The sequence below is a fragment of the Cryptosporidium ubiquitum genome, assembly GCF_001865345.1.
Source record: "Cryptosporidium ubiquitum isolate 39726 chromosome Unknown contig_23, whole genome shotgun sequence".
NCBI lineage: Eukaryota > Apicomplexa > Conoidasida > Eucoccidiorida > Cryptosporidiidae > Cryptosporidium > Cryptosporidium ubiquitum.
In genome coordinates, this window is record NW_021639806.1 from 98,431 (window position 1) to 123,832 (window position 25,402).

The window sequence follows — 25,402 nt, forward strand, 5'->3', positions numbered from 1 at the left end:
GCAAAAAGTTTAACTGAATGTTGATTAATAATTGTAGAAAAAACAGATAATGGAAATAAGTGGTAATAAAAGGAAGAGGGAATTCGGAATTGATTGGTCATTAATCGAGATTTCAAGGTTCTTACTTAGGATTTCGTACATAGGAACTAATTATTATGTAAGTTGAATAATGAATCACGGAAATGGTGATTCTAAACTACTAAAATTATTTTAAAAAAAAAAACTAGGAATTTTTATAGACAGATTTTAATTCATTTTTTAGGGAATTGCATTCCAGAAAGACGATCAGGTACCTACAATAGAAGGGGAGATTTACAAAGCCCTGCTTCAGTTAAAGCTCATTAAAGATATTGATTCATGTAATTTGGTTCGATGTGGAAGGACAGATAGGGGTGTTCATTCTGTTGGGAATTATATTTCGGTTGACTTGAGAATTCGCGCAAAGAACTTGGAGCCCTATAATTATATGGAGATGTTAAATGGCGTACTACCATGGGATATTAGAGTCCTCGGTTTTTGCAAAGTTAGACCAGACTTTAATGCTCGTTTTGATTGTGAATATAGACTTTATAAATATTTTTTCCCCCTGAATCATGTGAGAACAAAGACATCTAAGTTTCCAATGATTCCGCCGGAACAAGTTCCACTAATGGATAAAGCTGCAAAGCAGTTCCTAGGAACTCATGATTATAGAAGATTCTGTAAGATGGACTTAAAAAATCGAAAAAACCAAACTTATATTCGAACTATTTACGAATTTGATATTTCCTTAGTTGATGATAATAAAACATTCGCCGTTGCTACAATTAAAGGATCCGCTTTTCTTTGGCATCAAGTCAGACTAATGATGGGTATTCTTTTTGAGATTGGACAACGGAGATTTGAACCAGAAATCATTACTAAAATGCTAACAGATGCGGAACAGAAGAATGGTGCAGATTTTTCATTCCAAATGGCCACTGAGCTTGGCTTGGTATTGTGGGATTGTGTGTTTAAAGAATATAATATTCAATGTAATAGAAGCTCAATGAAGACTTTTCTAGATGAGTCCGAATCATTAAAACTCAAGGCATCACTATATAGTTTTATTGGATCATAATTTTAAGTAGTCTTTTCATTAATTTTTTTTAAGTATTTTGACTAGTTTTTGTGGGCATCATGGATAATGCGTGCATGCAAAAAAAAAAAAACTACAAGTAGAAAATAAGCAGTAAGAACGAAGCATTAACAAAAGGAACTATTTAGTAGCTGTCTGAGGGAATTGAGGGTTAATTCCAAAGTAGTAAATCTCTAACTCAGGATTTATATTTTAATAGATATTGTGTGCATGTGTATATATTATTTATTTAGACACACGAAAATAAAGATACTTAAAAGAACAAAATTGGAATGAAAGACAATATAAACAGAGATTTTATGAAAAATTTAAGAAAGAATAACTTATAGGTACCCATAAAACAAAACCTTCGTTTCTATGTGGTGTATAATATGTTTAAAAAAACACTAGCCTCAATAATTCTTATTTTAATATTTATAATAAGCCAGGCCCAAGGAAAAAATAATGATATAAGCTCATTAATATCAAATTTAGTTTCAAAATATATGACGAAGGAGGAGTTCTTGAATGAATGTAGGAAAGATTTACCGAAATATAGATCAAATCTGACAGAAATCCAAGTCTATTTTTTGTGTCTAAGGGCACTGAGATCTTCATTAGATAGCATATACAAAAGTCCGGTAGGGAAACTCTTAAATTCGGATTCAGTACCCAAAGAGGTTGTTGAACATAAAAATGAGAATATCGAGGGTTATCGGAAACTCTTAGATGACGTTTCGAATATTTTTTCTAGTGATGTGTTTTTTGACGAGGATCTATTGGAAGCAGATAATGGTCTATTTTCAAATTCAATTCAAGCAATAATAGAAGCCGATAAAAGAGAAATAAGGAGGAAAGAACTTATAGAAAAGAAAGCAAAAGAAATTCAAACTGCTGATGAAAAACTTAGAGAAGAATATAGAAGGAAGTTAGAGAAAAAATATCCAGAAGCATATCATCCTTTGGCTCTGGAAATACTTTCAACAATATCAGAGGAAGATATCAAATTTTGGATGAATCTTCCCGTAAAACTGAAACTACCAGTACTCAACTATTACTTCTTGTTGGTTGCCACACGAAATCAAATTTCTGAAAAAAGAGACAGACATAAAATATTTACTGAAGCAATTTTATCCACAATAATTAGTAAAAATACAATAGTAATTCCCAAATACATGACTTTACAAGATATAAGGTATGAGATTTGCAAACTTGGGGTACTCTATAAATTCGGATGTAAAATTGCTCCATTTTCCATCCTTCTTTCTTTGCCTAGGCATTCTTTTAAAATTTGGAAATCTTTCGGTTTAGTCCTTCAGTTCGAGCTCTTGATTGCTATGACTTACAGTATAGATCACAAAATGAATTTTGATGATTGTAGTGAAGAAATATTTAAAATTACGAAAAAGAACAAACTAGGAAAAGAGGATGAGACCAAAATTCGAGTTTATCTTTTACATTCTTTTCCAGAGGAAGATTCCATTCCAATGAAACACTTTAAATCTGCTTTAGGTTACCTTCTAGATACAGCAATTGATAATAAACCGTCCAAATCAGATAATAAAAAACATCCTTATTCTATAACTTATTCAAATTATGAAAAAGTGAAGAGTGAGGAAACTTTTTCAATTACAAGTAATAAAACTGAAAGCGAAAAAGAGGATAACAAAAAGAGTAAAATTGAAAGTGAAATCAATGATAGAAGCGAAAATAAAGAGGAAAAGGTTTTTCCCCCTTTTGAGAAAAAAGAAACAAACTTAACTACAGAAAGTGATACCATTGAGACTCAAAATAATGAATATCCACCCACAGATGTCTATTCCGGTTCAAAGAATAACACAGATAATATCCTGGACATTATAAAAAGCACAGAAGTAAAAGAAATCAAAGAAAATAATGGTGGCAAGGATACCGAAAACAACCAAATTGATGAAGAATTTAATTTGATGTCGCTAGTGAATTCTCAAACAAAAACAAGAGATGCAAAAATAACCATAAGATCAGAACAAAGTAATGGATTAAAGAAGATTAATGTCGAGGGCCTTAGTAACCTTCCTCATAAGGAATACAATCCATACTCAAATGTTGGTATTGGGCCTACCTTAATGCACATTGAAGAAGAGGATGAGCCTTCTCCAGATGAAAAAGAAGCTTTTGCTTTAGATGATGAATCTAATAATGGTTCAGAAGAAAATGGAGGTGCTGAAGATCAAGAGGCTCAAAATATAGAAAATGTAGATAATGATGAAACCCTGAATGCTGAAGAATTAGAAAACAAAACAGGTGAGGATGATTTAAATACTAAAGAAAATAATACTGATGAAGGAGATTCTAGAGATAGAGAGGAAAAAGATATGGATGTGGATGAGGGAGAGAAAAAAGATGAAAACGTTGACAAAGATTATCCTGATATTAATGGCCAGGATGGAAACAATAAAGAACACACTTTGGACGATCTAGATAAGGGAGATAATGATGAAGAAAATTTGGATATACGAGGGACTTTAGAGGGTGAAGATGAAGGTGACAATAAAGGAGAAAGAGATTCTGATTTGGGAAATGGTTTGGAAATTGGGGGAAATAAATATGATGATAAAGATTCTGATTCTGGTGGAGATAGAGGTGATCATGAAGAAGAATCAGATTCTGGAGGTAACCAACATTTTGGTGAAGAAGGTGGAGAAGATCTTGATCATGAAAAAGATTCTGACATAGGGGGAGGCATTGGAGGTTTTGGAATGGGGGGTGGTGACGATAAAGATGATGAAGAGGGGGATTCTGATTCTGGAGATAACCGAAATTTTGGTGCAGAGGGTGAAGAAGATCTTGATCATGAAAAAGATTCGGATTTAGGGGGAGGCGTTGGAGATTTGGGAATTGGAGGTGGTGGCGATAAAGATGATGAAGAGGGGGACTCTGATTCTGCAGGAAACGGGAACTTTGGTGCAGAGGGTGAAGAAGATCTTGATCATGAAAAAGATTCTGACATAGGGGGAGGCATTGGAGGTTTTGGAATTGGAGGTGGTGGCGATAAAGATGATGAAGAGGGGGATTCTGATTCTGCAGGAAACAGAAGCTTTGGTGAAGAAGGTAAGGAAGATCTTGATCATGAAAAAGATTCTGACATAGGGGGAGGCATTGGAGGTTTTGGAATGAGAGTTGGTGGAGATAGGGATGACGAAGAGGAGGATTCTGATTCTGGAGATAACAGAAATTTTGGTGCAGAGGGTGGAGAAGATCTTGATCATGAAAAAGATTCTGACATAGGGGGAGGCATTGGAGGTTTTGGAATGGGAGATGGGGAAAATAAAGATGACGAGGAGGAATCGGACTCTGCAGGAAACAGGAACTTTGGTGCAGAGGGTGAAGAAGATCTTGATCATGAAAAAGATTCCGATTCTGGTGGAGATAGAGGTGATCATGAAGAAGAATCAGATTTTGGAGGTAATAAGCATTTTGGAACATATGGTGGAGAAGATCTTGATCAAGAAAAAGATTCTGACTTAGGAGGAGGCAAAGAAGATAGTGAAAAAGAAGAGGGAGGTTTTGATTTTGAAGATGACAAACATCTTGGCACACATGGTGGAGAAGGTCTTGATCATGAAAAAGATTCGGATTTAGGGGGTGGCATTGGTGATTTTGGAATGAGAGGTGGCGAAAATAAAGATGATGAAGAGGGGGATTCTGATTCTGGAGATAACAGAAATTTTGGTGCAGAGGGTAGAGGAGATTTTGATCATGAAAAGGATTCTGATTTGGGTGGTTTTGGAGTAGAAAATGAAAGTGACAATGATAACAAGGGCCCCACTTTAGAAGTAGATTTAGGAATGGAAGATTTGGGAGATGATAAATTTAAAGGTGGATCTTCGTTGAAAGACGCTGCTGATTTTGAGATAGGAGATGACAACAATTCTAATTTTGGTAAAGGCACAGGTTTTGAAATCGGAGGTAAAAGTAAAAGTGAATATAATGACTCTTCTTTCGTGCATGATACTGATATGAGAGGACAATTTGAAAAAGAAAATTTCAGTTTTGAAACGGAAAAAGACGATTTGAATTCTCAAGATTCGGCTCCAGTCGGTAATATTGGCCTTAAAGATGCAGAAACTGTAGATACTGATGAATCTGATATAGGTTTAGAAAAAGGAATTAATTCAATGCTTGGAGACAGAGCTGAGAATTACAAAGATGATAATGATTTAGATTCAAACTTCAAAAACCTAGATATGCCTATTGGTAACTCTGGTAATTCTGAAATAGTGTCAAAAGATAATTTTGAAGGAGGGGAGGAAAATGAAATATTAGCAAGGAGCTCAGGTTTTAACGGTGTTGACATGACTGGGGAAATACCTTCAAAAGAACTAGGCTTAGGAGAACAATATTTTGATGGAAGTGGAGGACTTAGAACAGATGGTGAGCTAGATTTTGGGAACGAAAAAGATATGGAGAATCTAGATCAAACTCTTCGAGACTTAAACAATGAGTTAGAAGGTTTCAATAGTGATAGAACTGGAATTAATGATGCATTCGAAAGTGAAAGAGATAGAAAGAACAATATTGGCATGAACGAAATTCTTCGGGGTGAAGATTTAAAAAACGGAGATGGATTTGAACAAAGGAATGTAAATAATGAAATTAATAACCTATTGAATGAGTTCGAAAAAGGAAATGATTTAAGCGATGGAGATAGCTACAATGAACTAGGTAATATCATAGGAGAAGAAGCAACAGATCTTAAACCAAAAGAAACAACCAGATTCCTTGATTCTTTGATAAAACCTGATGAAACAGGCATAGAAGATATTGAAACTAATCCTCTTAATAATAATGACAGCGGGATTACAATTTCTGGGTTAGAATTTGGTGGTGATATAGGAAGCCAAAGTTTTGATAATAAAAGTAACCCTAATCTTGTTGAGATTGATAGTAATATACCTAGAGGGATGGCTGAAAATGAAATTGATGCAGAACTTGATACTTTAGGTGATTTCCGGGCTTCCAACGTTGATATTGATATAAACCCAAATGATGGATTTGGAATTCAAGATAATAAGATGGAAGAAGATTTAGCGGAATTAGAAAAATTGGGAGAACAGGGCACTGGAACCACAGGAATTCATGCTGAGTTTCCGGATAATTCGATTGATCAAAAACCTGAACATTTAAATGATGAATTTAGAATTTTGGAAGAGCTGGGTGGAGATGATTCAATTGAAGAAGATGAATTTGCGTTTTTAGAAAGATTAGTAAATGAAAAAAATAATAATAAAAATTATGATTTTGCAAGTACAGTGGATTCAGAAGAATTCATGGATGATGATAATGAATATAATGATTTCGATTTACCAGATGGCCATATTAATGATAAAAAGGAGTTTAACTCACAGATCGATTTAAATACACAAGACCAAGTTTTGGAAGAAATATACAAGCCTATGATTTCAAATGATCATTCAAATCTTAAAATTGATAGTATCCCTGTGATTAAAGATAATTCTATAATGGGAATAAGTGGTGATTTTATAAGAGACCAGGATGATCCAAACTCACCATATGAAGAAATTGATGATATTATTGATGATTTGGAGCAGAAAGGCTTCTTTCCTATCGAAGCCCAAGAAATTAACACAATTGATACAGCCAAATCCGATTCTGGTCAATTAACTGATGCCTATATAAATAAAATTTATTCTGATTTAAAAGAAAAAGATGGGAGCCTAACAGATATAAGTATACAGGATAGTGACTCAAACATTTATTTAACCAAAAACAATGGTAAAATCAAAGATCATACTGATGAAATTGGCAACCTTGATGTTTTAACGGAAGACAAAATTTTGGACCAAAATGATGAAGAGGACTTTGGATTGAAAGAAATGTTCATGGAAAATGATTTAGATAAGAACTTTAGAGAGAGTGAATTTATACCCTTTCTAGATGAATTACAAAGAGGAAACGGTATGCTAGAAAATCAAAATGTTTCAATTGATACTGCAGATAAAGAGCTCATTGATTTGGGTATATTCGATATGAACACTGAAAACGAAAGTAATAAGTATAATATAGTAATGGAAACTGACCCAGAAGAATCAATAAATATTTTGTTTGAAAATGAAGATCAGCACCAACCAATGATAAAAAATGAAGTAAGTTTGGGCACGTTGGATATTCTACCAGAAATTAGTGTAAAAGCGGAAGAAGTTGATAGTGTTCTTAGTAGCATGATCATTGATAAAGGATTGAATGTAGATTTATCTTCCGATGAATTGGGCTTAGGCTTTGATGCACAAGTTAAAAACAATCAAGAGAAAGATTTACAAGATGATTATACGGGAATATCTGACTTTTTTAATGAACCAGGTGCTAACTTGGAGAATAACAATATCGAAGGCCCCTTTCAATTTGGAATGCTTGAAGATGGTGGTGGACAAAACAATGTGAAATCACAGGAAGATGAAGAGGACCTATACCTTGACATGCTATTCAGAACTGGAGAAGAGAAAAGTACAGGTATTGATAAAAATGTTAGTGTTATTTCATTCGATCATCCTATTAATAACGAGGAAATTGGAAGGAGTGATGAAGATATAGACTTGAGCGAAATTGGTTGGCTTAATGAGGGTAGTGCTAAAAATGACGAAAAAATGGAGGAAACTAATTCTGTTATTAATGATTTAAATAAATTAGTTGGCATAAATGAAGTTGAATTTGTTGATAATGAAGAAGAGCAAATGTTTTTGGATGAATTAATTAAAAAAAATACTAATGAAAATAAAGATTTGAACTATTATGATGACTTTGATGATTTAAGGCTTGATGAATTCTTCGAAAAAGAAGTAAATCTAAACCAATTTAATACAGAAAGTGAAAACCGAGGTGAAATTGATATATCTGGTATTACTCCTGTTAAAAAAAAAGATAAATCTATACAAGAATACACAATTTCATCTGAAGATCTTGATTTTCTGTATAAACAATCCGAAGAATATTTGAGTCGAAGTTTTAATAAACAGAAAATTGACTCTATCTCAGATGATAGTGAATTTCTTGACTCTGACATGTTCATTAACGAAGGAAACCAATTTAAAAAGTCAACTTTAATCAAACTCAATAATTCGGACCCAAACGATGTGGAGCTTGAAAAAAACTCTAAGTTAATACCTGGCACTGGGAGAAGAAAGGAAGAAGAAAAAGCCCAGGAGCATTTAAAAAAAAAAAAGATGCTAAGAGGAGCATCTTCTGAAGAAGATAAAGAAATTAAGTCAACAAACAGATCACTTGGAACAATACTAGAAAAGAAGAAACAAGACTCTGAGAAGGAATGGATCATGTCATTTGCCCCAAAACTCAGACCAGGACGAATGAAACGCCGTAGAGATCTCTTCACCCAAGAAGAAATTGATCAAGCTATAAAAGATGCTCAAAAAGCATAGTAATGTATTAATTCATAATAATTTTAATCCCAATTTAGGTTTCATTATATATACAATTATTTTTAGTTTTAATAATTTTTATTTATATTTGTTCGTGTTACATATGTTAAATTGGCATTTTTGGCGGGCCAATGGATCTATAAATACAATACATCAGAGCTGGCTAAAACTTGAGAGAAGCCAACTTAAAAACAGGATATATTTTATTTGAACAATAATGAAACTCTATATATTGTTTTTTGTTTTTGCACTCAGCATTTTATTAATTGGAAGGCCAAAAATAGTTGAATCTAGCTCTTTTGTAAGTATTCAGGGTTCACCAAATAAAAAAAGCAGAAGTGGAATTTTTGGTAAACTCCGCGATCTTTTTAAGAGAAATAAGAATAAATCAAAAAAAGTAGAAAATGAAACTACAACTGATTCAAATTATGCAAAAAACGACTATGGTAACTTCCTTGATCAATCTGAAGCTGAGGATTCTGAAGATTCTAAAACTCAATACTTAGATACTAATAAAGATGAGGCTTCATCTGGTTTCTCAGAGGGATCTTTATATCCACCAGAAGAACCCGAAATCTTCCCTCAAGACAAAGATTTAGGTTCAGAAGAATCAAAATCCGCTCCACCACCAGCACTTAACCAATTTTCTGAGGAAAGTGCATCTTTTGCAGATTCTGAGCAGCTGAAACCTCAAGAACTTATTTCAATTTATGAAGATGACTACGAAAATAACAGAATAGGTGAACCAGGATTACACAAGGATATTAAAGAAGAATCTGAAAAGAGCAAGATTTCAGAAATTGAGGAAGAACAAAAGCCATCTGTCTATGAAAAATCAGTGGAGCAGGAAGAGTCAACCAAAGCCGATGTTTTGGGATCTTTGGATTCTCAAATACCAGAAGAAATTTCTTTACAGGAGGGTTCGGCCAAGAGTCTCCATTCTTTGGAAAAGTCTAAATCTGATATTATTGAAGATAATGAAAAAGAAAATGAAGAGTCTAAAAAACCGAAGTTAGATACGACTTCTGGTGAAGAAAACCACTATGATGCATCTTATGACTCCAACTTGGAAGAAATTGAAAAGTCAATTTCGGAATATAGAGATAAATTTAGCGAAAACTTTTCTGATGAACTTCCACACGAAACCTATGATAGGTTGTTAAACGAGGCTTTGAACCATGAATCTCAATCAACTTTATCTTCTGAAAAAGAAAAGAGCTTGAGAGACGAGGAGAATTTTGGTTCTGAAAGGTCCGAAAGCAGTTCAACCATACCAAAGAAAGAAACTTCAGAGATCGAGAAATATTTGGAGGAAACAGCTAATGCTAGAATGGAAGAAAGTGAAGCAAGTACTGCTGATCCGGAGGAAAGGGAAACTATAGATTTGAATGAGAGCTCGTCAAAATATGCCTCTCAAGGTGTCACTGAAGAGGAACCTGAGGACTTAGAAGACTACTTAGTTGGAGTTGACATCAAGGTTCCAATGAGTTCCGAACATTCAGTAAAAAGTGATATTAAAAGTGATCATATTTCAACAGAATACGACAGAGAGAAAACTAAGAGTGCAACTTCACCTCTGCAGGAACAAGAACAAGAGCTAGAATCAGAGAAAGAATCTGAACAGGAATTTGAAGAAGCTTCTAAAAGTGCTGAGGAAAGCACTCAACCTTCGGAAAAATCCACTGGATTTATTTCAAGACTCTCAAATTCTTTAAGAAATTTTATAAGTTCTTTTGGGGATTCTAAAAAGGAACCAAGTGTGAGTGTGAGTAAAAAAGAAGAATCCATACAGGTTCCTTTTGAGGAAACACAGAAACCGATTGTTGAAAGCTCGGAAAAAGAAGAAATTGAAGAGTCTGAAGAATTACCAGATCCCAACAAAAGCAGAGTAAAAATGTTAATTGAACGTTTTGAGAGAGAAAATGCGCGTAATATGCCTGTTCCAATTGGCGTTCCAAGAAATAGGTTAGGACTTAGAGATACAGAAAGAAATACTCCCAAAAAAAATGTGGATAGCCTAATTAATTTTTTCGAAGCTGAAGACATAAAAGCGAAAGAAGAGGCAAAAAGATATCAGGAAAGCAAGCAAAAACGTGAAATGAGTAGAGCTGAAAGTTCCGTTTTACAATTACAGGAAAATCCTGAAGAGGATTTGGGAGAGATTCAAACGGAAAACACGAAAATTGAGGAAAGTCCAGAGTCTGGCGAGGAGAGAGAGGCGGAAATTATGAGGAGTATTAATGGTGAGCCTTCGTCAGAATTATCTAATGTTGGATCTGAAACTTCAGTAGTTTCCCAAAACTTGGATTATGATGAGTCTCAGGAAGAATTAAGCTTGCCACTTATTATTCCCAGTATAGATGGACAACATGAATTAGCGGGTGGCCTCATTTGGGCCCTAGGGGTTGGTAAGTATGTTTGTAATTCCAAAACTTCCCCTGCGAAATTCATCTTTCCACCGCTTTCCAGCAACGTATTGGTTTCCGCTCCAAACCAAGAACAAATAACAAAGTTGCTACAGCTTTCTGGAAGTGAGGTATCAGAAATGATTGCAGATCTGGTATCATCTGTTCTAAATCAAAATTGATTTCAAATTTTTGGTGATTCTAAAATGTTTATTTTTGCCAAATATGGTAATAATATAGCTTTATTTTTGTAATAGCCCTAATTTGTTAGATTATTTTAGCAGTTGGGTAAATTATATATAAAACATGAGTCTTAATGTTGACCAATTAGCTACAATTATTTAATCTTGTATTTATTTAAAGTTATTTAATTTTTTTTAATTTGTTTCTTGTTATTTCTCTATAATTAATCACATTGTTTAGTAATGTTTGCTTCACATGCAATTGGCGGTCTAATAGATCTTTAAAACATTTGAATTTGACGAGTCAAAGAAAAAAAGAAATAATAAGAAAGCAGAAATCTAAAAGAAAACCAGGAAGCTAGTGAACCAAACATACTAAATCTGATTTGTATTGCGTTTAGTAGAGGAATATGTTATGGGTCTAGGTATTTTGTTAAGCTTATTTTTATTGATCAAATTTGGGGTTTTATCTTTATCAGTAAATATAAGCCCAAAATCCAACCCCTTTACACTTGATTTGGATTACATAACTGAAAGTAAGAAACTCGAAACAACTCCAAAAAAAAGCATTATTAAACTTCCAGCTCCAGATGAACTTTCAAGTACAAAAGGACCAGGAATAACCGAAGGTGAATTGAAATTGGCTTTGTTACATTCTAAAAAAATAGCTAATGAATTAGAAAAATATAAATCAAAAAATCCTAGAGATATTGACGAAATATCAATTTCTAGTGCGTCTACATTCAATTATGATTTTGAAAAACCAGATGATTCAGTAAAGAGAAATCTAGAATCACCAAGTAGATCTCTATCAAATGAAGAAAAAAATGTCGACAAACTTCTTGAAAGTGCGATAAACGATCTTGATAAACGAAGACGGTATACATTGGACGAAATTGAAAAGAAAAAAAAAATTCCTCCTAAACCTCCAAATAAAAATAAGTATGATAATTCAGAAGCTAAAGATAATAAATCAGATCAGCTTTCTTTTTTAACTGGAATTAATTTGGTTGACGATGTAATTACCCCATTAGAAAACGAATCTACTGCAGAAAACAAGGAAAAGCAGGAACAAACACTGAAACCAAATGTTCCACCTACTACAAAATACCCCATATATTCAGGTAAACCTGAAAAGAAAGTGAAAAGTCTTCAAGTACCTCAAAAAAATATAGTAAAATTACCCCATAAAAAAGTTTCTCAAGAACAAGAAAAAACTGGAAAAGAAAAAAAGAAAGGTAGATTCAATATTAAGAAAATACTTAATTCTGATTTTTTCAAATTTTTCAAGGAGAAAAAAAAACCAGAATCAAAGGTAACTTTGACTATTAGTAGACCAATAATAGCATCCTCAGTTAGGCAGACTGAAGATGAACAAAGCAAAAGAACAGAAATTACGGAACAAACCAATAATAATACAGACTTTGAAAAAAAAATAAATGTTCCCTTGAATATCCTGGAAGAGGAAGAACAGGATCTTCAAGTTTCTGGTAAAGTATCTCCAATTCCACAAACAAGTAGAACGCCAAGTCCACAACAAAGTAGAACACCAAGTCCAAAACGAAGTAGAACACCAAGTCCACAACAAAGTAGAACTCCAAGTCCAAAACCAAATAAAACACCAATTTCACAAAAAAGTAGAACACCAACTCCAGAACCAAATAAAACACCAAGTTCACAAAAAAGTAGAACACCAACTCCGAAACCAAATAGAACACCAAGCCCACAACCAGATAGAACATCAACTCCAGAATCAAATAGAATGCCAAGTTCACAGTCAAATAAAACATTAATTTCACAAAAAGGTAGAACGCCAAGTCCAGAACCAAACACAAAAGAAACGGCAGAAGAGACAAAAAATATTGAAACTCCTACAAAGAGAGCGAAAATCTCTCAGAAAGTTTTAGATAATGACCAAGAACAAAATTTGGATAAAAAAATTCCAAGACCACAATCTTCAGAAAGTATAGTTCCAAATAGATTGGAGATATCTGAGCCAGAAACAGACTCTTCAATAGAGAATTCAAGATCTAGTAGTAGAATCAGAAAAATTAGAGAAAGATTACCAAGTATGGGATCCGATAACGTGTTTTATGACTCAGATGATTATCGAGATGAAGTTATTAACTCTATTGATTTCGAAGGAAGTAGTTCTTCAAGCTCGGAACCTTCAATTTACAGCGCAGAGTTGTATTCTAATTTTGAATCTTCATTTACCCCTCAAAATTTAAAAGATCCCTTGGAGGAGATAAATATTGGAATCAACAAAATTCATGAAGGCCAACGAGTTTATGAAAAGTTTGTTCCATCAAGAGGTTTTGATAGAATTTTGCAGAATAAACTTATTAATACTTATAACTCTGACGATGAACTCGTAGAAAATTCAATATTTGATAAAATAAAAAACAAAATTAAGAGACATCGAAAAGAAGCAAAAAGAAAAAAAGAGAGATCAAAAGGAATCCCATCCAGAGTAATTACTGAAAAAGATGTTTATAAATTTGCTGATTTGAGAGAAACTGAATTTCAACCTGAAGAACAAATTAAAACATTACCCAAAGTTGATATAACTAAAAGAAAAATTCCTAAATCAGCTTCAAAAAGCAATCTCGCAGACTCTCTTCCAATCAATGAACCAAAAAATGAAGTCGAGAGCAAAGGATCAGACGATGAAAAGAAAAAAGTTGATCAGAGTGAAATACGAAGGAGCATAGAGGAATTTAGAGATATTGAGATGGATAGACATGAATTGGAATCAGATTCAGGATCTCTTGGCAGTTACAGTCTGGAAACGAAACAAGAGTATGAATACGAGCCAATACAAAATCCTCTGGAGGCCCTTACTTATAATGATGAGTTAAAGCAACTGAAATACGCAAGAGATGACTATTTTAGAAACAAATTTCTTCAAGGATTATCTGAAGAAACTAAAAAGGAAGAAAGTGACAAATTATTGTCTCAAATTGCAGAGAAAGAAGCACTTCTTAAAGAATTGGAAAAAATTTCTAATGAATTGGACAAAAAAAGAAATCAATTCACTGCCAAGGAAGAAAGTCCAGCAAATGAAGAAAGTATTTCAGATGATCAAAAATTAGAAAAACAAGATAAATCGGTTGAGGCAAATATTAAAGATGAAGATGGAGATGAGGGTGATGGTGAAATTGAAGCTGAGGCCGAAGGTAAAGTTACGGCTGAGGACAGGGATGAAAAAGATGAACCAATTTATCCAGAGCAAAGTTTAAAACTAGATGAAGATGCAATCATTATGGGAGCAGAAAAAAAAGAAAATAATAAGGGAATTGTTGTTTTAGATCCAGAAAACGCTAATTATGAAGTTTATTATGATGATAAAGCTGATCAAGATGAAGATGGCTTGGCTCCTATTAAAGAATATAATGAAGAAGGATTAATGCCAATTCAACAAACAAATAAGCTATCTGAAAGTGAAGGACTGATTCCAGTTGGAGGCTTCTCCAAACTCAAAGAGCTCCAAGCTTTCGAGGACCCAGATAGGTCTTTACTCCCCGTGCCAGAAGAAAGTCAAATTCCATTTGAGGAAGTTTATTTGACAAAACACCCTGAGTTGCTCAACACAGATACAGTTGGCACTTTAAATAAAGAAAAAGCAATCAAAAAGGCTTTTGGAGAAAAATCAAGAAAGGGTGGGATTCTCAGGAAAAGAGAATTTGAGAACTTCAATCTATCCAATGATGCAATTGATAGACTAAAAAGGTAAGTTTTAAATTTAAGAAATCGTTTATAACTTGATTCTAACTTAAATTAAAACCTTAGAAACCCATTCAAAACACCTGAAGAGAAAGAAAAAATATTCAGAATACTTAGGGCAAAAGAGGAGCTGAATAGTTTGAGGGAAGAAGAGAGAAAGAAAAAACAAACAAAACAAGAGAATACTGAATACAGCGAATCTTCAATTGAAGCTTCAGAGCTGTATCCTGTAGAAAGTACCAGAAGTATACAAAAGCCAACAATTAATAAAATCTCTGATGAGTCCCTTTTGGCCGGAGACTTTGAAGAAGCCTCAGAAACATCTGAGACAACTGGTATATCAAACCCTTTACAAATTATGGTTGGAGAAAAGATTAATTTTTCAGATTCTACTGATACTGTAGCTAGCGAAAACGAAATGAGTGAACTTGCAGTAGAAGTAGGGTTAGCCAGACTCAATGCAATAAAAGCAACAGAAAGAAAGCAAGAGAGAGAAAAAAATAGTGATCATCAACATTACGCTCCTTATGTAAGGAAAAATGTTCAATTCAATCCTAAAAAAATTGTTGAAACAAGGTAAGTTTATATTAGCTTTTTATTCATTATAGTTATTATTTGGATAGTAAAAGAGATGGAAAAAAAGGTAAACTCCGTGAAAATAGTGGGTACATTTCTCAAAAACAGACTTTAAGAAGAAAAAAATAAAAATAATTTATTATTTTGAATTATCGATTATTTTTTGAGTTTTATATATTGATAGAATTTTTAAGTTTATATAACTTTTATTAAAATCTTTCCATTATATATTGTTCAATTTCAAAAATAGAAGGTCTGAGAAGAGGATCGACCTTTAACAAAGATAACAGTAAATTTTTAGCTTCTGGAGGAACTCTTCTATCAAGTACTACATTCCTGTTAACTATGTTAGGGGGTAATCCAACTAGTAAACAGTGTAAAAGAACTCCCAAGTTCCAAATGTCACATTTTCTCAAATCGACCTCTGAATTTAGACTATTAAACATTCTATTAAATAACTCAGGTGGTGACAACCATTTATTTCCTAAGAAAATATCTTTGTTAAAATTTTTGGTCAATTTACTCAACATACCTGAAAAAAGAGTATTTTTGTGTTTTGTAGCCATACCTTTAAATGGAGAGCTCAGCTTTACCATTAGTTTTCCTTTTTCAGAACCCATGTTCTCATTATGTATAGAATCAGCATTATAGAAATTTCTAAGGTCCTCAATAAAAGGCATTGGGTTAAATAAAAACGAATCATCCTGAATATTATTGGGCTGAGATTTTTTCTCTTGAATAATTTGATTTATGTGGTTAATTGTTACAGAGTCAAATTCATTCGAAATATTGATTGATTTAGAGGATTTCCAGAAATCGCATAATTCCAAGTCAACTTCAATTTTGTTTGATTTTTCCGCAAAGTTCTCAATCTTCTTATTAATTTTTGTTATAGTGGCAAATAATAGTTTGGTTAACTTTATTCCGTTACTATCAATATATGTTTCATCCAATGAATGTGATAATTTAATAGACTCTGGCATAAAGTAAATTCCACCTACTCCCTTTGAATGAAGAAATTTGATTGCCTCCAGAACTTGTGAGAAGATTAGTTTTGAGCCGTGAAGTGTGTAAACTTTATTAGCAGTTTCCATATTTGGGTCCATTTTAGGTGCTTGGTATGATTGGGTTGTAAAATTCCACTTCATGCAAGAATGAGGTAAATATTCCATTACAAATACAGAAAATGGGTATGATTGGTCCTGAATAACTTCATTGATACGGACAAAGTTTTTGTGGTACAATAAAAGTGATTGAGAAAACAGTTCTCGAGATATTGATTCGTGAGACATTGGATTTCCATATAATTTACTAAGCATTGAGAAGAAAAAAGAGTCTTTTTTTACAAAAAGAAGCTCATACAAAGCTGGAAAATCCGGATTTGATTGATTGGCTGTATTAAAAAGATCTCTAAACTGCCAAATGTACTCTGCGACTTCTAATTTACTTGAACCTGGGTATGGATTGTAAAGCTCTCTTGAATGGCTAACTAAGCGAAAGTCGTTAATACATTTATGAGGTTTCCAGACTAATGACCCGTTATGAATTTCATTCCAAAGAATTGCTCTAGAAATCTGAATTATATTTTCACCTAAAAATAGAAATTAAACATTTAATAAATTTTCAAATACAAAAATAAGAAAGTTAATCATTTCTTACTTTACCTGCAATCTTATGACCCCAATAGTTGTTATTCAAGAGTTTCCCCCCCCAACCAACATGCATTGAAGTAACTGGACTCTGAATATATTCTTCTTCTCCATCCAAAACAGTTGCAATACTTTCAGTTTTTATGTTGAATCTGCATGTTTTGCTATCTTTATTTAGTTGGTTTATTGTATGTTGTATAACCTTTTCCTGGGTTTTATTCTTTAAGTTCGGACTTGCCTTCTTATTGATAGACTTTATGGGAGACTTTTTGAATTTGTTGGATTTATTGCTTCTATTGGAAGCACTTCTTACCGGAAGTTTTAGTGTACTTTTTTGCTCTTTAGTAGAACCCTTTGCTTTCTTAAGATAGTTTAATGTTCTATTCTTAATTTGAGGACTTTTTGGAGACCCAATTCTTGGATGAGGAGGATACAAGATTGCTTCATCAAACGGCCAATCTTTTCTGGGAGAAGGCGATCTTTTGAATGTCGCTCTTGTGGAAACTCCTCTAAGGCATCTAGTTGGATGAAGGTGATGGGATGGAGAACCAGAATGGTGGGTATTCTTTTTTAAAATGGGTGATTGTGAAACCATTGGCTTAATAGAACTGTTAATCTTAGCGTTCGTTTTTAAAACTGAATTTTTTAAGAACGAATTAGAAGATTGAGCTTTAACTTTTCTAACTGGAGATCCAACTCTTGGGTGAGGAGGGTATAGGATTGCCTCATCAAATGGCCAATCTTTTCTGGGAGAAGGTGATCTTTTGAAAGTTGCTCTCGTAGAAACTCCTCTTAGGCATCTGGTTGGGTGAGGACTTGCACTATGGTGCTTAATTTCAGAATTAGCTCGCGTTTTAGACCTTCCTCTTGAAATTTGCGACTCCTTTTTAGTTGAAGCTGAAGGCTTGACTTTTGTTGGGTTTCTTGAAGAAAGTTTCACATTTTTTCTAGCAACTACAGCCATATTTAATACATAAACTCGATCTGTAAAAAAGATAATGAAATTAAATACTGTTTTTTACGAAAAAAACTAAAATCTAGAGCTATAAACGAAATGTTTTTTGATAAGTATATTTAGTGTGCAATAAATATAAGTCCCTAACTAATAAAAAATTTTGAGAAAATTTAAGGGTCTCACCCCTGCATATTTTTTTAAATCAAATTTATTCAACAGGAGATTAACCTTTTTATTATTAATAGAAAGAACTTGAAGAAATAATTAATATCAAAAGTATGTTAATAAATAAATCAAAAACCAACATTAATAAACAAAAAAAATGTAAATATATTTTAAATATTAATTATTGAGAATTTATATTTTTTAGATTACATATAGTTGCAATTTATTAAATTAAATAGTTAAAATTAACTACTTTCTGTTTAACTCGTACATTTTAATTCAATATATTATAAATTATTACTTTATTATTTAATTATGCTAAAAAGATATAACGTAGGACTAAGACAATACGTTGGGTACCGAGTTCAGTTTTAACTTAAAGTAAAAATCGAAGGAGATGGATTTTAAGTGGTTAACCAGTCTTCAAAAATCACTTTTTTAATTTTCAAAAATGCTTCAGATTAATTTTAGGATTTCACTATTAATTTTATTCTTGGCCATATTAGGAGTGTCATCTGCTCTGAATGGCACTCAGCTCTCAGATATGCTCTCTAATTCTTCGGGTTACTCTTTCCCGTACAAAGAAATGGAAGTAATTATTGGCGGAAAAAGTAGAAGGGTCTTATTTATACCGGATGGGACGAGTGATGAATGCATCAAGGCTGCTGGGGTTAGATGTGAGGCTCTTGAAAAGACGGGCGTTCTTTGTGTTATATATAAATTGATCTCTCTTGACTTTGGATATGGTGTAGAGGGAGTTAAGAACGATTTAAAATTGACTCAAAGTGAATCCAAATACAACTTGATTATGACAATTGATAGAGATTTGGAAAAGGTTGTTTCCGATGAGGAAGAGTACAAGAGAGTGATGCCAGAAATAGAGAGACAAATTAAAAATTTGAAAATTAATTCAAAGTTTGTATTCTTGGTTTCTAAACAAGGGGGAGGAAAGTTTGTATATACGGGGAATGGAGGTATTTCCAAGTTGGAGAGAGGCACTGCTCACTATGCATACCTTTACAATGATAAGGTGGATAATAAGGTAGACATGCTTTCTGGAGCAGATTTAAGAAATATTGAAAGGGCTAGGCAGTTATTTATAGAATATTTAGGTAAAATGGATGGGGGTAGATTTAATGAACGCCAAATAGCCGAGTTAGCAGCTAGACTAAGAGTAATAGACTCTATTTTAAATAGTGATGGCAGCTGCAAGAAATGCCTTGAACTAAATAAGAGCTGCTCTCATTGCTTAGACTTTGTTAGTTCAAAACGAAATAGAGATTATTATGAATTGGCCAAGAAGTTCCGAAAGTATGACGTATCAATCGAAACTAGGATTAGTAAGCACGTTAAAAAAGGGACTTATGCAACTCTATTCGTAATGAGCAATGTAAACGATAGCAGAGTTCCTAACTTTAGTCAATCTATTAGAATTGGTTCTATGGGGAATGTAAAGTCGACTGCCGTGGTTTCTTCCGGCTTAGGGGTGAACTGTCAAGGTCTTTCTGAACAGGATTTGGTTCTAGTTAGAAGAATGATTTCATTATTTAGTGTTTATTTTGAAGATTTAAAGTTAAGAAGTGATTATGACGAACTTTGTGTAGCGGTGAGCCAAATGTCCAAGTCCCCAGAGAGATCAGGGAAATTTGCAAGCCCATACTCTGTGGAAACTTGTGCAGCAGCTACCGCTTTATCCTTGGGAAATTTCTATCCATCATTTATTTCGGAGACAGGTGGGCTTGATCCGGCAACTGAGAACAGTTTGATTGTTTTTTGTTCCGCAGTTTTGCGTCAAGAGCCTCTAGGGCTTGTGGATAATCTTTCTCCAGTATACTCTCCAACTGGAGTTTTGGTTTCTCCAACTGGAGGTAAACTCGATGCGGCCATTTTGTTAATTAAGAGCAGATCAGAGGAGTCTGTTATGACATCTTTGCTGGAAGGAAGCGCTTGTTCATTACAAGATATGTTTAATGCTGGATGGAAATTTGATAAGAAACTCAAGATTTGGGTTAGAGGTAATAATAACAGGATTCCTTTGCCGATAATGGTAAGGTATGGTTTGACAGAAGATGGAAAACTCGCAGCTTTCTCACTAGAAGGTAGAGATGCTTATTTGTATTCCAAAGGAGCAGATGTACTTAAGACAGATCCTGTTTACACACCTACTTACTCTTCCTTGATAGGAGATCGTTGTCTTTCTCCATCAAATGTTGAGAATTTTAAGAGTGTAAGTAAAGTTTACGAGCACGAGACCTTGGCTGAGCTGAATGAAGCCAAGAAGAACGTTGAGTTCGCGGCCTTAAACTCCAAAAAGGCTTCTAAGACCGCAGCAGAAGCAGTTATGAAGTACGAGGAAGCAATTGAAAATGAGAAGAAGGCGATGGAATTAGCCAAAATTGCAACAGAAGTCAAGAATTATCATGATGCAAAGCTAAGAGCTAGTCAAAGGGCAGCTGAATTAGCAAGGCTTGAGGAAAGACTCGTCGAAGCAAGTGAGAAGAGGGCTCAGGCAGCCAATATTAGCGCAAAAGCTCTGATAGAAGCCTCAGAAGCAGAAGCCAGGAGAAGAGAAGCATCTAATAGAGCAAAGATGGCGGCAGAGAAGGCTACTGAACATATAAAAAACGCTCTAGATATTCAGAAGCAGCTCAAGTTACAGTTAAAACAGGACGCCAAGCTTAGTGCCTCTTATGAATCTGCTGTAGTTACAGAAGATAGATTAAGGATTGCACATAATGAGGCCCAGGAGTCACTTGAGAAGATCATCAAAAATGAACGTGAGATCACTAACGACTTTGAAAAGGATATGAACTTGTTGCTTGAAGAGGAGCAAAGATTGAGAAAGTGTATTGAAGAATACTCCAGTAGACGCCTTGCACTCTTAAGCAAGTTGGAGGAGATTAATGCTGTATTAACAGGAAAGGTTGAAGAGTCTAAACGCATTAGAGACCAGCTACGCGAGGAGACGAAACTTAAGCAGCATAAGGTTGAGGCCGAGCGTGCTGAGCTTGGAAAGCTCTCTAACTTAATGGTTTCTCAATCCGCTGAAGTTAATGCTGTTTCGATATCAATCAAAGAATCTGAGATTCTCCTCAAAGAAATGGAGTTGGTCGCTGAACAAAAGGCAAAAGAGGCAGAACAAGCCAGACAAAGCTTTGTTGAGATGAGTGTAAAAATTAAGGAACTCCATGTTATTTATGAAACCTTAACAATTAAGTTGCAGGGCTTATCTACAAACCAGAAGAAACTCGAGGAATCTGTAAAAATTGCAGAGCAGGATCTTAAGTACATGCTGGAAAGGCTTGCCGAAGTGGAGGCCAAAATTTCTGAGTACGAGAAGTCCAGAGCTGCTCTTGACGAGAAATCGAAGGAAGCTAGTGAGCTACTTGCTAGGGAGACGCTTCTTATTTCGAAAATTGAGGAAATCAAAAACAAGCGTTCATTGCGCAAACAGGAGTTGGACAAATTGTTAAAGGAACAGTCTGATGTGAAATCTGAAATTTCAGCTTTATTGGTTGCTAGAAACTCAGCTCTAAACATAATTAGAAAGACATTGAGTGATATAGAAGAAGCCAGAATTGCTAGTCAGGGAAAAACAGCTGAAATGAGATCACAATACAAGAAAACTTCAATGCTTGCAGAACAATCTATGAAATCAGTCGAAGAACTTAAAGAGGAAGTTTGTAATGCATTGTCAGAAGAAGAACTTAAAAGCAAGGACCTTCAGGAGAAGATTAAGTGCGTTAATAGAATGGACTTGGAAGTCAAAAAGGCAGAGGATGAATTGTCAAAATTTTCTCAGATTCCGGCACCAGAAGTTCCTTTGACACCACAAGTTCCTAGAATAAGATGTGAAGTTATCGAATAAAGAGGTTAACATTGGAATACAGTAACTTGGTTTTTCTTTTTCCAGGGGAGATAAATCAGTACTCGGTTTATTATGATCCGGCGATAAATATCTCCTAATTGGTTGAAAAAGTGGAATTGCTCTTTTATTAGAAGATAAGTATAACAATGTCTGTTTCATAATCAAGTATTGATGATTTGTGTATGAAAGGTGATGATAATGTTTCATTAACTTTCTTATTTCTGATTTCCCCAAAACAAGTTGCGTTTGAAAATTTTGGCTTCGGTAAATAGTACCTTCTTTTTGTGCGTATTCACATACATAATTGGTGCGGGATCAGTTCTTTTTATCAATACTTTGTGGTTTTAGCTTAATGAAATCTTCATTGTTTCTGGATACAACTCTTCCCGTTAGTCACTAAAATTAATTCCACTTTTGTACCATTTGAATCTTTTCGCAAGCTCGAGTTATTTCGTAACTATATCTGGGAATTAGGTCTAGAGATACATTAAAGCGAGTTCATAGTTGGCGATCTTTGCTGCTGAAAATAAGGGCGAATGTGTTTCATTATAAGGCTATTTTCAGGCGCCAAAAGTATAGGTTAAAAAGATCATTATAAGAAGTTATTTGAACTGAATAATAGTGGAGTCACATAAAATAATGATAGAAAGTAGGGGTTTAATTGATAATGTATTTGTTTATAAGGCTTTCTCTTAATTTATGCGATTATATGACTTTGAGGACTGTAGTTGGCAAAGTTTTCGTTAATAGACAGTTATCTTTGAAATATAGATCCTTAATACTTGGATTGATTTTGGTTCTTTTAAGTATTTTGGGCAGAGTATACTCAGAGGAGGAAAATTCTTTGGATATTAATGAATTGAACCGAAATGTAGTTTTTACAGAGAATTTTTTCTTGAAACATATGCCGGATGCCATAAAAGGTGAGGAGGAAGAACTTGAGGGATTGAACGAAGTAGAGAAGGCGAGCGATGTGAGTTTAATTCCATTGGATGAAGGGTTTGCTCTAGATTTGGATTCCAGAACAATGACTCGTGATGCCGCTGATAAAGAACGCAACGAACTAAAGGAACAAGGAGAGAAGGTAGTACGTGCACATGATGATGAACTTTCATTAGTAGATCAGAGCGAAGAGGGTGATGAAGATGAATTGGCTGGAAAGACAGCAAGGCTAGATGATACAGACCCCGGCTCTGAAGAACAAAAAAAAATATTGAAATATGATACTGAAATGAAGAAAAAATTGCTTAAGTTGAGACGTAAACACAAGTATAAGGATATTCCATTTGGCCCTCAGGCACCTCACCTTGCAATGGTTGACATATTTGGAGTGACAGGAGATGATAAGGCTGATCCGTTTATGGAGATATATGGTTTGGAATCTAGGTATGATGCTGAGAGAGACCTTGAAGATTATGAAAAATTGCATAAATCTATAGTAAACCCCACAAGGTTCACAGAAAGAAAGATTTGGGGCTATGATCGTGAAGGTAATCCAATTTTTTCAAATAAAGTGTGGTTAGAACAGAAGATGGCAGGGAAAGTCCGAGAACTTAGTGACGGACTTAAAAAGAAGCGTATGGAGTATGTTTTTCCTCAGAAGGTCTACTCTACTGATGGATTTTTAGATGAGTTTGGTACATTTGGAGTAAAATCACTATTAGACAAATTTAGATTTAAACAGGAAAACAAATCTAAGGAAATAAGAAAGAAGAAGCCAGTTAGCAGATTAAAAGAGCCTGAAATTGTAAAAAAAGATATAGTGAGTGGCTCAGGAAGATCTTCGTCCGATAAATACATTAATTGGCAGGTGGCACGGAGGGCAATAAATTTAGAAGCAAGAAATAGAATGTTAAAGGACTTTGAAGGAGTAGAAGATCTTACTGGAGTCATTAACACAATGAATAGTAACAACCCTGATAAGCAAAGGAAAGACGCAGAAAAACTATTTTGGGATTATTACTCTAAAAAGAAACAAAAACAAAACGTAAAAAGAAAGGAAATATACGATTTGGAAATTTCAGTTCCAAAAATTTCGTTTAGTTTCCTACCAAAAAAAACGCTCTTTGGATGGAGGGAGGTTCTTTTTGATCATGCAATGGAAAGTATTGGAAAATATGATCCAAGAGCGAGTCAAAGGTACGATGCTCTATTGGGAAGTGACCAAGTAAAAGGTATTCCACCGAGCAGAATTATCGCAGACATGTCTAGTGAAGCGATTCGTAGGCCAAAATCACACCGTTTATTCCGAAATCCCATTAAAGGTTTTAAAAACATGTTTTGCGAGAGACTAGAAAAAAAATATAGAGAATATGTGGCTGACGTGTTACAATTAAGAGCCGAAGACAGTACCTATAATGAACTGATTGATTTATCTAACAAATATGAAACTCGACAAGACTGGCTAAGCCAGTTTGAAAATTCGTGGGTATTTATTCCTCAAGGTAAGGCGATTCCAGATGATATAAGCGACAATAAGGGAGGAAATGAGAAAGCTGATAATGAATATGAGAAAGAATTACTTTCATTGGAACTAGATACTATTCCTGCAAGTGAAATTGAAATATTTATGCGTCAGCATATAAAAGAAGATATTCTATTTCCTGATGAAGACGAAGCGGAAGAGGCAAAGGAAGCAATGTTCCGTAAAATTATTCGCGAAACTGCAGAATATAATGAAAATCAACCATACAAGCTGCCTCACAGGCCAAGAGCATCTAGATTACTTCCTGTAAATGATGGTTACAACCCAGCTGAAGCTTTGAGACAAAAAGAAAGCTTTAATACTAAAACTACAATACTCAAGCAAGGCAGGGTCGTTGCTGACCCTATAGAAAAGAAGAAAATAAAGATTTTGGAGAAGGGAGAAAGGAAGAGGGTTGAAGCAGGTTTGGATCGAGAAGAATATAGGAGAAATCTTGAAAGACAGATTGTTCAAGATTCAGAATTGTATTTAAATGAAGAAAAAGAGAAACCGTTCAATAACAGGAAGAAGTCCGCAAAAAACGGTTTAAACCAGGCTGGGATTCTCGAAAATGAGTATGTATACAAGGATGAAGGCAGAGGCCCAAGAATGAAAGACCCCCCATTTTCCACCGACGCAGTTTCTTCTACAAAAACTCCTTATAGAAAAAATCCCATACACAAGACAGTTTTTGATAATTATTCGGGTATCGACGACACTTAATATATTAGTAGAAATTTTAGGTTTGGAATGAGCGGTAACGATCTAAAAATGTACATTTGAATTGATCTTTTTTTGGATTAAATTTGATCTATCAATGGAAAGTTTTTTGCAATTTCTCAATGTTTCTGTCGAGAAGGTTTCATTATCTTTTGATAAATTA

General features: G+C 34.2%; 7 protein-coding genes across 7 annotated transcripts; 6 read left to right on the forward strand and 1 right to left on the reverse strand.

Moving 5' to 3' along the window:
- Nucleotides 1–49: 49 nt before the first annotated feature.
- cubi_03754 (Deg1p-like type II pseudouridylate synthase) lies at nucleotides 50–1,099 on the forward strand (the record flags this gene model as incomplete). Its single annotated transcript, XM_029020768.1, has 2 exons — nucleotides 50–157; nucleotides 263–1,099. 2 exons carry the CDS (start codon nucleotides 50–52, stop codon nucleotides 1,097–1,099), a joined length of 945 nt encoding a protein of 314 aa, XP_028876287.1.
- A 389-nt stretch (nucleotides 1,100–1,488) lies between these two features.
- Nucleotides 1,489–8,529, forward strand: cubi_03755 (uncharacterized protein; the record flags this gene model as incomplete). The annotated part of the gene is made up of 1 exon (XM_029020769.1): nucleotides 1,489–8,529. One exon carries the CDS (start codon nucleotides 1,489–1,491, stop codon nucleotides 8,527–8,529), a length of 7,041 nt encoding a protein of 2,346 aa, XP_028876288.1.
- A 217-nt stretch (nucleotides 8,530–8,746) lies between these two features.
- On the forward strand, nucleotides 8,747–11,116 carry cubi_03756 (retinitis pigmentosa GTPase regulator-like protein; the record flags this gene model as incomplete). Its single annotated transcript, XM_029020770.1, has 1 exon — nucleotides 8,747–11,116. The coding sequence occupies one exon, from the start codon at nucleotides 8,747–8,749 to the stop codon at nucleotides 11,114–11,116; it is 2,370 nt and encodes a 789-aa protein (XP_028876289.1).
- Nucleotides 11,117–11,531: 415 nt separating this feature from the next.
- Nucleotides 11,532–15,422, forward strand: cubi_03757 (uncharacterized protein; the record flags this gene model as incomplete). The annotated part of the gene is made up of 2 exons (XM_029020771.1): nucleotides 11,532–14,848; nucleotides 14,909–15,422. The coding sequence occupies 2 exons, from the start codon at nucleotides 11,532–11,534 to the stop codon at nucleotides 15,420–15,422; spliced, it is 3,831 nt and encodes a 1,276-aa protein (XP_028876290.1).
- Nucleotides 15,423–15,627: 205 nt separating this feature from the next.
- Nucleotides 15,628–18,031, reverse strand: cubi_03758 (protein kinase; the record flags this gene model as incomplete). Its single annotated transcript, XM_029020772.1, has 2 exons — nucleotides 15,628–17,009; nucleotides 17,083–18,031. The coding sequence occupies 2 exons, from the start codon at nucleotides 18,029–18,031 to the stop codon at nucleotides 15,628–15,630; spliced, it is 2,331 nt and encodes a 776-aa protein (XP_028876291.1).
- A 607-nt stretch (nucleotides 18,032–18,638) lies between these two features.
- Nucleotides 18,639–22,055, forward strand: cubi_03759 (uncharacterized protein; the record flags this gene model as incomplete). The annotated part of the gene is made up of 1 exon (XM_029020773.1): nucleotides 18,639–22,055. One exon carries the CDS (start codon nucleotides 18,639–18,641, stop codon nucleotides 22,053–22,055), a length of 3,417 nt encoding a protein of 1,138 aa, XP_028876292.1.
- A 667-nt stretch (nucleotides 22,056–22,722) lies between these two features.
- On the forward strand, nucleotides 22,723–25,242 carry cubi_03760 (uncharacterized protein; the record flags this gene model as incomplete). The annotated part of the gene is made up of 1 exon (XM_029020774.1): nucleotides 22,723–25,242. The coding sequence occupies one exon, from the start codon at nucleotides 22,723–22,725 to the stop codon at nucleotides 25,240–25,242; it is 2,520 nt and encodes an 839-aa protein (XP_028876293.1).
- Between the last annotated feature and the right edge of the window lie 160 nt (nucleotides 25,243–25,402).